The sequence below is a fragment of the Catharus ustulatus genome, chromosome 4 (assembly GCF_009819885.2).
Source record: "Catharus ustulatus isolate bCatUst1 chromosome 4, bCatUst1.pri.v2, whole genome shotgun sequence".
In the NCBI taxonomy this organism is placed as follows: Eukaryota; Metazoa; Chordata; class Aves; order Passeriformes; family Turdidae; genus Catharus; species Catharus ustulatus.
In genome coordinates this window covers 543,599-555,971 of record NC_046224.1, presented here as the reverse complement: position 1 = coordinate 555,971, position 12,373 = coordinate 543,599, and the positions used below count along the sequence as shown (strand labels likewise).

General features: G+C 59.2%; 1 protein-coding gene across 1 annotated transcript in view; it reads right to left on the bottom strand.

Annotated features, from left to right (window-relative positions):
• PPP6R2 (protein phosphatase 6 regulatory subunit 2) overlaps nt 1-12,373 on the bottom strand; it is a 74,756-nt gene that overhangs the window by 6,578 nt on the left and 55,805 nt on the right. The window contains 10 exon segments of the mRNA XM_033058704.2: nt 514-688; nt 1,852-1,940; nt 2,779-2,948; nt 4,048-4,207; nt 6,021-6,148; nt 6,966-7,023; nt 9,653-9,750; nt 10,079-10,159; nt 10,433-10,518; nt 11,230-11,345. Coding sequence (XP_032914595.1) covers nt 514-688; nt 1,852-1,940; nt 2,779-2,948; nt 4,048-4,207; nt 6,021-6,148; nt 6,966-7,023; nt 9,653-9,750; nt 10,079-10,159; nt 10,433-10,518; nt 11,230-11,345 — 1,161 coding nt within the window.

The following is a 12,373-nucleotide window of genomic DNA, read 5'->3' as shown; positions in this document are numbered from 1 at the left end:
GACACTGGGGTGTCCCAAAGGATGGGGACAGAGATCTCCTGTGACACTGGGGGGACCCAGAGCACAGGGACAGAGCTCTCCTGTGACACTAGGATGGATCAAAGGACAGAGATCTCCTGTGACATTGGAGTGACCCAGAGAATGAGGACAGAGCTCTCCTGTGACACTGGGGTGGCCCAGAGCACAGGGACAGAGATCTCCTGTGACACTGTGATGGATCAAAGGATGGGGACAGAGATCTGCTGTGACACTGGGGTGTCCCAAAGGACAGGGACAGAGATCTGCTGTGACACTGGGGGGGCCCAGAGCACAGGGTCAGAGATCTGTGACACTGGGGTGGCCCAGAGCAGCCCCAACCCTTCCCTGGAAAACCCTGTGCTAAATAACTCCCTCATGCACCCTGTGCCACGCTGGGGCAGGACCTGCTGCCAGGGGACAGGAGCCCACAGGAGAGGGGACATTGGGACCAGGCAGGGCCACCCCAGCCCACAGAGATCCCTTCCCCCGTCCCACCTGGTGGGAGCCGGCCTGTCCTTGCCGGGCTCCTGTGCCGTGCATTCCGTGGCAGCCTTGGCCTTGTCGTCGTCGCTGTCGCTGTCGGAGCTGCCCGAGGAGCTGCTGTCCGAGGCCACCAGGGGCGCTTTCCGTGTCCCGCACGCGTTCCACACACAGGCAGAGGCAGCGCTGGCTGCGGGGGAACAGCCCGCACTGCAACCTCGGGAGAGCTCCCGAGACAGCCCTGGGATCCTGCCTTGGGGTGGGCTGGGAACACTGGGCTGGGCTGGGAATTCTGGGCTGGGAACCCTGGGCTGGGAACCCTGGGCTGGGAACCCTGGGCTGGGCTGGGAATCCTGGGCTGGGAACACTGGGCTGGCATGGGAATCCTGGATTGGAATCCTGGGCTGGGAACCCTGGGCTGGGATGGGAACACTGGGCTGGGATGGGAATTCTGGCATGGGCTGGGAACCCTGGGCTGGGACCCTGGGCTGGGAACCCTGGGCTGGGATGGGAATCCTGGTATGGGAATTCTGGGGCTGGAACCCTGGGCTGGGAATCCTGGGCTGGGATGGGAATCCTGGGCTGGGATGGGAATACTGGGCTGGATGGGAATACTGGGCTGGGATAGGAATCCTGGGCTGGGCTGGGAGTCCTGGGCTGGGCTGGGATGGGAATCCTGAGCTGGGAATCCTGGCATGGGATGGGAAACCCTGGGCTGGGAATCTGGGGCTGGGAGTCCCTGGGCTGGGATGGGAATCCTGGGATGGATGGGAATCCTGGGATGGGATGGGAACACTGGGCTGGGATGGGAACACTGGGCTGGGATGGGAACCCTGGGTTGGGAATCCTGGGCTGGGATGGGAACCCTGGGCTGGGATGGGAATCCTGGGCTGGGAACCCTGGCATGGGAATCCTGGCATGGGAATCCTGGGCTGGGAGTCCTGGGCTGGGATGGGAACCCTGATTGAAATCCTGGCATGGGCTGGGGATCCTGGATTGGAATCCTGGCTGGGCTGGGAATTTTGGGCTGGGCTGGCTGGGTGGGAAGGAGCCAAAGCCCACCCTGTGCCACCAGGGGCAGGGACAGCTGCCACTGTCCCACAGTGCTCCAAATGCAGCCTGGCCTGGGACACTGCCAGGGGTAAATGAAGTGTCCCTGTGACACCAGCTCCAGCTCACTGCAGCTCCAGCCCTTCCCTGCTGACATCCCAATAAACCCTCGGCATCTGCTTCACCCAGTGACCCCACAGGGGACCCTCAGGGCCGGGTCTGTGCTCCATGCAGAGCTCCCAGGAGTGAGAGCAGCCCCTGTGTCACCGTGTCACCGTGTCACTGTGTCACTGTGCCACTCACAGTTCTTGTCCTGGCCCTGTGCCGGGCTCCTGTCGGTGCCGCTGCTCTCGGTGTCCACGGGGGAGCTGCAGCGGGGCCCGGACTCGGAGCTGGGGAGGGAAGGGAAGAGCCCTGAGCACAGAGCCAGCACTGGCCAGGGCCCCCAAGAGCCCCAGGAGCAGGCACAGCCCTGCTCTTACTGCCATCCATGTGCTGAATTCTCTAAAGCTCATTTACCCATTTCCTACCCCAGTGAGCACACAGAAAGCAGGGCTGTGCCCCAGGATCATCAGAAAGGGAAAGGGAAAGGGGAAGGGAAAGGGAAAGGGGAAAGGGGAAAGGGGAAAGGGAAAGGGAAAGGGAAAGGGAAAGGGAAAGGGAAAGGGGAAAGGGAAAGGGAAAGGGAAAGGGAAAGGGAAAGGGAAAGGGAAAGGGAAAGGGAAAGGGGAAAGGGAAGGGAAAGGGGAAAGGGAAGGGGAAAGGGAAGGGGAAAGGGAAAGGGAAAGGGGAAAGGGAAAGGGAAAGGGAAAGGGGAAGGGAAAGGGAAAGGGAAAGGGAAAGGGAAAGGGGAAAGGGAAAGGGAAAGGGGAAAAGGGAAAGGGAAAGGGGAAGGGAAAGGGAAAAGGAAAGGGAAAGGGAAAGGGGAAAGGGAAGGGGAAAGGGAAAGGGAAAGGGAAAGGGGAAAGGGAAGGGGAAAGGGGAAAGGGAAAGGGGAAGGGAAAGGGAAGGGGAAAGGGAAAGGGAAGGGAAAAGGGAAAGGGAAGGGAAAAGGAAAGGGAAAGGGAAAGGGAAAGGGAAAGGGAAAGGGAAAGGGAAAGGGAAAAGGGAAAGGGAAAAGGGAAAGGGAAAAGGGAAAGGAAGGATTACAGCCAAGCACTCCACTGAAACATATCCCCACTATTCCCCTGTTCCCAAGCCCCAAGGGAGCTGGAATCCCACGGCTCTTACCAGCAGAAAGGCTGGAAGTCTGTGAACTTGGCCCAGCCCTTCTCCTCGGGGGCAGTGCTCTGTGGGGCAGCTGAGTCCCACACGCTGGAGCCCACGTCCATGGCCACGGGCGGCGTGGGGCTCGCGGGCTCGAACACGGCCGTCCAGCCTGCCCCTGTGGACAGCACAGCCTGGGGTGCCAGCCCAGCCCAGCCCAGGGGGCCAGCAACGCCCAGGGTTCCCAGGGACATCCCAGAGACATCCCAGGGACACAGCCACCAGCCCAGGAACACCCCAGGGGTCCCAGAGACATCCCAGGGACACAGCAACCCAGCCCAGCAACGCCCCAGGGCTCCCAGGGACATCCCAGAGACATCCCAGGGACACAGCCACCAGCCCAGCAACACCCCAGGGATCACAGGGACATCCCAGGGACATCCCAGAGACATCCCAGGGACACAGCCACCAGCCCAGCAACACCCCAGGGATCACAGGGACATCCCAGGGACATCCAGAGACATCTCAGGGACACAGCCACCAGCCCAGCAACACCCCAGGGATCACAGGGACATCCCAGAGACATCCAGAGACATCCCAGGGACACAGCCACTAGCCCAGGAATATCCCAGGGATCACAGGGACATCCCAGAGACATCCCAGAGACACAGCCACCAGCCCAGAACATCCCAGGGGTCCCAGGGACATCCCAGGGACACCCCAGGGACACAGTAACCCAGCCCAGCAACACCCCAGTGATCACCAGGACATCCCAGGGATCCCAGGGACACCCCAGATACATCCCAGGGACACCCCAGAGACATCCCAGGGACACAGTCACCAGCCCAGGAACATTCCAGGGATCACAGGGACATCCCAGGGGACACAGCCACCAGGCCAGCAACACCCCAGGGGTCCCAGAGACATCCCAGGGACACAGCAGCCCGGGACACAGCAGCCCTGGGGTCCCTGGGGCACAGCAGCCCTGGGACACAGCAGCCCTGGGACACAGCAGCCCTGGGGCACAGCAGCCCTGGGGCACAGCAGCCCAGGGACACAGCAGCCCAGGGGTCCCTGGGACACAGCAGCCCTGGGACACAGCAGCCCTGGGGTCCCTGGACTCTCCCCGAGGGGCTGCCTGACACCAGGGCTGTTGTGGGGCAGCTCCCAGAGGTCTCAGGCACAGTGAGGGGCTGGCACTGCCGTTCCCCCCGGCAGCTGGCAGGCTGTGAGTGCAGCTGTGCAGCCCCTGCAGCCCCAGCAGGGCTCCCCATGGGGCAGTAGCTGCAGTACCTGGGGAGCAGTCCCGTGTCCTTGCGCTCCGGGGGTGCCGCCCTTGTGCGGGGAGGGGGGCGGCGGCTGCTCCTCCTCCTCCTCCGAGTCCACGCTGCCGTCGTGGTCCCCGTTCTCCAGGTCACTCTTGGAGCTCTCTGACGTCTGTGATGCTCCAAACCTGGAGGGGACTGGGAATGAGGCACGCCCACATCCCTCAGCCCCTGCTCCCTGGGGACACAGCCCGGGGCTCCTCCAGGGCTGTCTGCCCCAAAACCCTTCCCCCATTGCTCAGGGCAGTGCTGGGTGCTCAGAGAGCTCCCCCTCGGTGTCAGGATCCCCGAGGTGCAGGGCAGCCTCACAAACCAGTGCCCAGCAGGACCCCGGGTGTGGCACCCACCCTGTTGCCCTGGGGCTGCCAAGGACACAGCCAGGTCCTGGATGCTTTCCCTGTCTCCTCTGATCACATTTCACATTGGGAATTATGGAAATAACTTTATTTAATGAATGGCTCTGTCAAAGGGATGAAAAATTACAGTAATTTCACGATTATAAGCCACACTGAGTATAAGCTGCACTTCCAGGTGCAGCAACTTTTCATTCTCTGTCCATACATAAACCACACCTGATTATAAACTGCAGGTTACAATACAGAGTGTGATAACAGGTATCTGTTCTATCACCATCTGCTGAGGGTGGGGCAGTGATCCTGATCTCTGTGGGAGATAATTCTGCTAATGGGGCATCCATTGAAACCAGCTGGGGGCAGTGTTCTTTATCATCATGGGATATCTCCTGTTCATGGTTTATAAACCAGCTGGGGCAGTGTTCTTTATCTCATGGGATATCTCCTGTTCATGGCCATGGTTTATAAACCAGCTGGGGCAGTGTTCTTTATCTCATGGATTCTCCTGTTCATGGCCATGGTTTATTAAACCAGCTGGGCAGTGTTCTTTATCTTTTCACAACCCATCCTTCCTCCAGCCAGTCATTTTCTGCTCATGGCACTGAGTCCCACTGTGGGACTGATAAAATTACTGCATCCCATTGGGAGTTGCTCCAGCCAGGGGGAAGAGCCCAACATTTCTTACCAAGATTAAAAACAGAGGTTTTGGGACACTAAGGAGCCCCTTTCTCCACTGGACTCCAGAGGAAAAACGGATTTCTCCACATCCCCACTGGAGCTTTAGAGGGAAACTGCACCTTGTACAGGAGCACTGCTCCAGCTGAGCCACATCTGTCACTGCAGGAGGATGCAGCCACCATGGGATGGGACTGCTGCCAACACCCTGCCTGACGGGTGTCAGGCTGTACTCTGACTGTGTCAGGGTTTGGGGTTTGTTCTTTGTAGTGCTGTATTTCTATTTTAATTTCCCTAGAAAAGAATTTCCCATATTTTTGCCTGAGAGCCCCTTGATTTCAAAATTACAATAATTTGGAGGGAGGGGGTTTCCATTCTCCATTTCAGAGAGAAGCTCCTGCCTTTCTCAGCACACAACCTGTCCTCCAAACTAAAACAGCAACTTTTCCTTCTTTGTCCATACACAAACCACACCTGATTATAAGCCGCACTTTGGGTTCGGACCAAAATTTCAGTCAAAATGGTGCAGCTTGTAATTGTGAAATTACTGTATTTCAAAGCCTGAGATGCCCCTGTTCTCACTTTTCTGATTTGAACATTCTGAGAAACAATGTTCTGCCCACTCCTCAGTCTCACCTCCTGCTCTCCAAGGATGAGGGAAGGAGCAAATTTCACACTAAGGGTGGGAGGGTTAATGTGTTTGATAGAAAACTCATTAATTAGGTGCTCCCACTGTTAATGAAGTCCCTGGAGCTGGACCTGTCCCCAGCACAAGTGGCAGGGAAGGCACTCAGGGTTGTCAGATCAAACCCCACAGCCCCAAAGGACACAAACCCCAAGGAATCCCTCTGGCCTGGACTGGCTGCACACTCCCAGCAGCAGGGGGAAGGTGAGGGCTCTGCTCTCCCCTTACCGTGTCCTGGACTTGACCTGGGCAGCGTAGGAGATCTCCTTCTCCTCCCAGATATCCTCCTCCTCCTCGTTGTCGTCGAACTGCTGGATGCGCTCGTTGCAGCAGGCCTCGAACAGGGAGGCGTTGGGCTGCAGGAGCAAAGGGAAATCACATTCCACAGCTTCCCTGGGGACTCTGCTCCCAGCCCAAGGCTCAGGGCTGACCAAACCCAGCTCTGCTCAGCAGCTGGGATCACCACAGCCCAGCTGCTGCTTGGCTTTGTGGCAATAAACCAGGGAAGGCTGGGAACAGCCAGCAAGGTTTGGATCCATGGGGAATCCATCTCTGCCTCCCTAAGCTGTGCCTGGAGAGAGGAGTGAAAGCTGGGAGAGATGGGGGTGTTCACGTGGAGAAGGGAGGATCCAGGGAGAGCTGAGCCCTTCCGAGGGCCTGCAGGGGCTCCAGGAGAGCTGAGAGGGACTGGGGACAAGGATGGAGGGACAGCACACAGGGAATGGCTCCCAGTGCCACAGGGCAGGGCTGGCTGGGATCCTGGGCAGCAATTCCTGCCTGGGCTGCAATTGCCAGAGCAGCTGTGGCTGCCCTGGATCCCTGGCAGTGGCCAAGGCCAGGCTGGGCACTGGGGCTGGGAGCAGCTGGGCCACTGGGAGGGGTCCCTGCCATGCCAGGGGGACACTGGGGGGGGATCTGGGGTCCCTTCCCACTCCCACCCAAGGATCCATGGTTCTAAGAGCAGACTGACTGCAGGGAGGGAGGGAGGGAGATTCCCTCCATGCCAGGGGTGCTGCTCCACAGGGAACATTTCCCTTGAGCCCTGAGCAGTGCCCTGGCTCTCTCAGCCCCCTCTCTCTTGCCCAAACCTCCCCAAACCTTTGTTCTGTCAGAATGCAAGCAGGACCTTTCCAGAACCACATTTATCCAGCACTAGCCCAGCTCCCCACTCACGCTGTCGTCGTCAGCGTCGATGTTGAAGTTGATCTCGGCGATGCGGTCGAAGGGAGCGCTGGGGGAGGAGGAGGAGGGAGGGAAGAGCCTCAGGGGGGGCTCCAGGGGCTTCCAAAGGGACAGGGACAGCAGGGGACAGCCACTCCTGGGCTGGGATCCCTGCACAGCCACTGCTGCCCCTGGGCCACCAGGTCCCCTCCCTGAGGAAAGAGTTACTCCAGCCTGGAACATTCCCTGCCCATGGCTGGGGGGGATCCCTGGGGGACAGCTGGGCTCTGGGATTCCTGGGGACAGCTGGGATCTGGGATTCCTGGGGGACAGCTGGGCTATGGGATCCCTGGGGGACAGCTGGCTCTGGGATTCCTGGGGACAGCTGGGCTCTGGGATCCCTGGGGACAGCTGGGCTCTGGGATTCCTGGGGGACAGCTGGGCTCTGGGATCCCTGGGGGACAGCGGGGCTCTGGGATCCCTGGGGACAGCTGGGCTCTGGGATTCCTGGGGGACAGCTGGGCTCTGGGATCCCTGGGGACAGCTGGGCTCTGGGATTCCTGGGGACAGCTGGGCTCTGGGATCCCTGGGGGACAGCTGGGTTCTGGGATTCCTGGGGACAGCTGGGCTCTGGGATCCCTGGGGGCCAGCTGGGCTCTGGGATCCCTGGGGGACAGCTGGGCTCTGGAACAAGGACAGGGACAGGAGGAGAGGGAACAGCCCCAGGCTGGGCACAGCAGGGATTTCCCCATGGAAGGGGGCTCAGGATTGGAGGGGTGGATCCCCAGCCCTGGAGGTGTCCCAGGAATTCCTGGAGGTGGCACTGAGGGCTCTGGGCTGGGGACAAGGCTGGGTTGGGAGGTTTGGGAAGGTTTTTCCAGCCCCAGGGATCCTGGGATTCTGTGACACTCAGTGCAGGAGTGGCTCAAAGACTGAGGTGGGGCTGTGCTGTGAACATCCCAGGACAGGAACATCCCAGGATGTGAATATTCCAGGACAGGAACATCCCAGGGTGTGAATATCCCAGGGTGTGAACATCCCAGGATGTGAATATTCCAAGATGTGAATATTCCAGGATGACCCAGTTCCCAGCCCAAGCCAGGGGAGCCCTGGTGGGAACAGCAGAGGGTGCTGCAGGCCCAGAAATTCCCAATTCCCAGCTTTGGATCCAGGAAGAGCTCACTCCCCCTACTCATGGATCTGTAGTTTTTTCAGGGTTATTTTCTTTGAAAGACTCTGCAGTTCTACACTCCTGCAATCCCGGGGACACTGACACAGGACTGGTATTAAATATTAATATTAAATATTATAATCCTCTTCCAGGCCAGTGTCCAACAGCTGGAAGCAGCTGGCAGGGAGCACCACTCCCAGAATATTCCAGGTTCTGCATCCCATCCTCCCTGTGCTTCAGGTTTACAAATGAGCCTCATTATCCCTCCTCAGGCTGCAAACAGCTCCTTGTTTTCCAGGAGCCAGCCCCATCTCCACAGCCAGGTGGAGAAGCAAGGAAAAGTATTCCTTCATTTTAAAGAGGGATACTGGAAATAAAGCAGGCAGCTTTGGCCAGCCCTGGTCTGGAATGAGTTGGAATGGGAGCAAACTGGGTAGTTAGATCTTTTCCAAGGAATTAAATCCTTGTTGGAATGAGGAGGGGAGGCACAGGGCTCTGCTGGGATCCATGGAAAGTGCAGCCACTTTCCCTCCTGGGGAAGGGAGCACTGGCACTTCAGGGAGACAGGAAGGGGGACACCCCCAGACTCACTTGGTGCCATTCCCAAACTCCCCAGACTCACTTGGTGCTGTCCCCAAACTCCCCAGACTCACTTGGTGCTGTCCCCAAACCCCCCAGACTCACTTGGTGCCATCCCCAAACCCCCCAGACTCACTTGGTGCTGTCCCAAACCCCCCAGACTCATTTGGTGCTGCCCCAACCCCCCAGACTCACTTGGTGCCATCCCAAACACCCCAGACTCACTTGGTGCTGCCCCAAACACCCCAGACTCACTTGGTGCTGCCCCAAACACCCCAGACTCACTTGGTGCTGCCCCAAACCCCCCAGACTCTCTTGGTGCTGCCCCAAACACCCCAGACTCACTTGGTGCCATCCCAAACCCCCAGACTCACTTGGTGCCATCCCCAAACACCCCAGACTCACTTGGTGCCATCCCAAACCCCCCAGACTCACTTGGTGCCATCCCAAACCCCCCAGACTCACTTGGTGCCATCCCAAACACCCCCAGACTCACTTGGTGCCATCCCAAACACCCCAGACTCACTTGGTGCCATCCCCAAACACCCCCAGACTCATTTGGTGCCATCCCAAACCCCCCAGACTCACTTGGTGCCATCCCAAACCCCCCAGACTCACTTGGTGCTGCCCCAAACACCCCCAGACTCATTTGGTGCCATTCCAAACACCCCAGACTCACTTGGTGCCATCCCAAACCCCCCAGACTCACTTGGTGCCATCCCAAACACCCAGACTCACTTGGTGCCATCCCCAAACCCCCCAGACTCACTTGGTGCCATCCCAAACACCCCAGACTCATTTGGTGCTGTCCCAAACCCCCCAGACTCACTTGGTGCTGCCCCAAACACCCCAGACTCACTTGGTGCTGCCCCAAACACCCCAGACTCACTTGGTGCTGCCCCAAACCCCCCAGACTCACTTGGTGCTGCCCCAAACCCCCCAGACTCACTTGATGTTGTCATCCTGGTCTGCAAACTCCTCGTCGTTGAAGCCGAACTGATCCACGAAGTTTGCCGTCATCTGCTGGATCTGGTACTCAGAGAAGGCCTGGGGAGGGTCCCAAAAATCCATCATGAGGGTGTCCAGAGACATTCCAGAGACAGGCAGGGAAACAGCTCCTCCAGGAAAGCACAACAACCCCAGGGAGTGTGTGGAGTCCTCACTGCACCCCTTCCCAGGGCAGGGTGAGCTCTGGGATTCCTGCCCCAACCCTCCTGTGCTGCTCCCAGGTGGATCCCAGGTGGATCCCAGGCCATGGAACTTTCTGGGAAGGCCCAAAGGAGCTGAGCACATGGGCTGGGAGCAGAGGTCAGGAAGCTGCTCCACACCAGGAGCAGTGAGTTTCCCTGGAACAGTGAGGATGATCCCAACTCACCTGCTGGAGAGTGAGCTCGTTGGGAAAAGCACTTTCAATGTCCTCATCCTCACTGGAGGAGTGCAGGTGGTGGGTGCTCACCTGGGGAAGCACAGAGCAGTCAGGGAGCCAGGAAGGGCTGGAAAAGCTCTGATGTTTCAGCTCCACCAAAGCCCCAGGTCCTGCCCAGGCAGGAGCTGCCCCAGGGAATCCCAGCTCAGCACCAGGGATCAGCTCTGCTGCTATGGAATTTTATGGAAATGCTTTCCAGCCTGCCCTGAAGTGTTCTTCAGCACAACAAGGCAATGAGGAACACCAGGAATGTCCCTTTCCTCTGTCAGGGGGAGCCCAGCAGCACTGCAGTGCCCAACTCACCAAATCCACCGTGTTCCTCCGGTTCGTCTCCGTCAGCGTCTCCTCCACAAAACTCTCCCACCTGCCCCTGCAGTCCTCAGGCAGCTCTGCAAGGACAGGGACACAGAGACCATGGGCTTTGGGAGCTCTGAGCCAGCTGAACTCACCTGGTCTGAGCACTGAGAGTTCCCTCACCCTGCTGGGAACAGCCCCGAGCAGGACCTGAGGGCTGAGGACAGGAAATGGAGAAAGGATAAAAGGAGAAAAGAGCACAAAGATGTGCCCCCAGATTGTCACTGCCCAGCTGTGCCCCCTCCCAGCCTGGCAAGGGCTGAGCAGTGGGGAAGGGAAATGTGGAAAGTGGAAAATCTTCCTTCCTGCCACCCAAACCCATGGGACAAAACCAGCTCTCCAAGGGGATGCAGGGAGGGCAGGAGGGACACAGCTGGCAGTGGGAATATCCCTGAGGAGCACATCTGGGGTCTGTGGGGACATTTAACCTTTCCCCAGAGGAGTCACAGAGTCATGGACTCATGGGCTGGGTGGGAAGGGACCTCAGAGCCCACCCTGCCATGGCAGGGACACCTCCCACTGCCCACCTGAACCTCACTGTGAAAACCAGAGCAGCCAGAGGGGTCTCACTGGACTTTACATGATGGGACACTGGGATTTCCCTGGAATCCTTCCCAGGGGGAAAGATCTGAAGGAAACCCCTGCAGTGAGCCCCCCAGGAGCTCCCAAGGGCTCTCTGTCCCTGGAGAGCAGTGAGGGGGAGCTGAGGGAGGAGGAAGAGGAGGAGGAAGAGGAGCAGGCAGTACCTTTGATGAAGTCACTGATCTGGGCCTGCATGGGCCCCTTCTCCATGTTGTGCACCACGGCGTTGGCGATGCGCGTCAGGTGCCCCATGTTCCCTCTCCTCCTGCCCCCCTCTGCCCTGCAACAGAGACAGCCACTGCCACAGGGAGCCAGGACACACAGGGAGCTGGGATGGGACACACAGGGCTGGGATGGGACACACAGAGCTGGGATGGGACAGTCAGGGAGCCAGGACAGCCAGGGAGCTGGGATGGGACACACAGGGAGCTGGGATGGGACACACAGGGAGCTGGGATGGGACACACAGAGCTGGGACAGCCAGGGAGCTGGGATGGGACACACAGGGAGCTGGGATGGGACACACAGGGAGCTGGGACAGACACACAGGGAGCTGGGACAGACACACAGGGAGCTGGGACAGACACACAGGGAGCTGGGATGGACACACAGAGCTGGGATGGGACACACAGGGAGCTGGGACAGCCAGGGAGTTGGGACAGCCAGGGAGCTGGGACAGCCAGGGAGCTGGGACAGCCACACAGGGAGCTGGGACAGCCACACAGGGAGCTGGGACAGCCAGGGAGCTGGGATGGGACACACAGGGAGCTGGGACAGACACACAGGGAGTCAGGACAGCCAGGGAGCTGGGATGGACAGCCAGGGAGCTGGGATGGGACACACAGGGAGTCAGGACAGCCAGGGAGCTGGGATGGGACACACAGGGCTGGGATGGGACACACAGGGAGTCAGGACAGCCAGGGAGCTGGGATGGGACACACAGGGCTGGGACAGGACACCCATGGAGCCAGGACAGCCAGGGAGTTGGGATGGGACACACAGGGAGCTGGGATGGACACAGAGCTGGGATGGGACACACAGGGCTGGGATGGGACACACAGGGCTGGGATGGGACACAGAGCTGGGATGGGACACACAGGGCTGGGATGGGACACACAGGGCTGGGATGGACACACAGGGCTGGGATGGACACACAGGGCTGGGATGGACACACAGAGCTGGGATGGGACACACAGAGCTGGGATGGGACACACAGAGCTGGATGGGACACCCATAGAGCCAGGACAGAACCCTGGGAATGCCCACAGAATTCCTGCCCCAATGGACACAGAATTCCAGCCCTGGGAT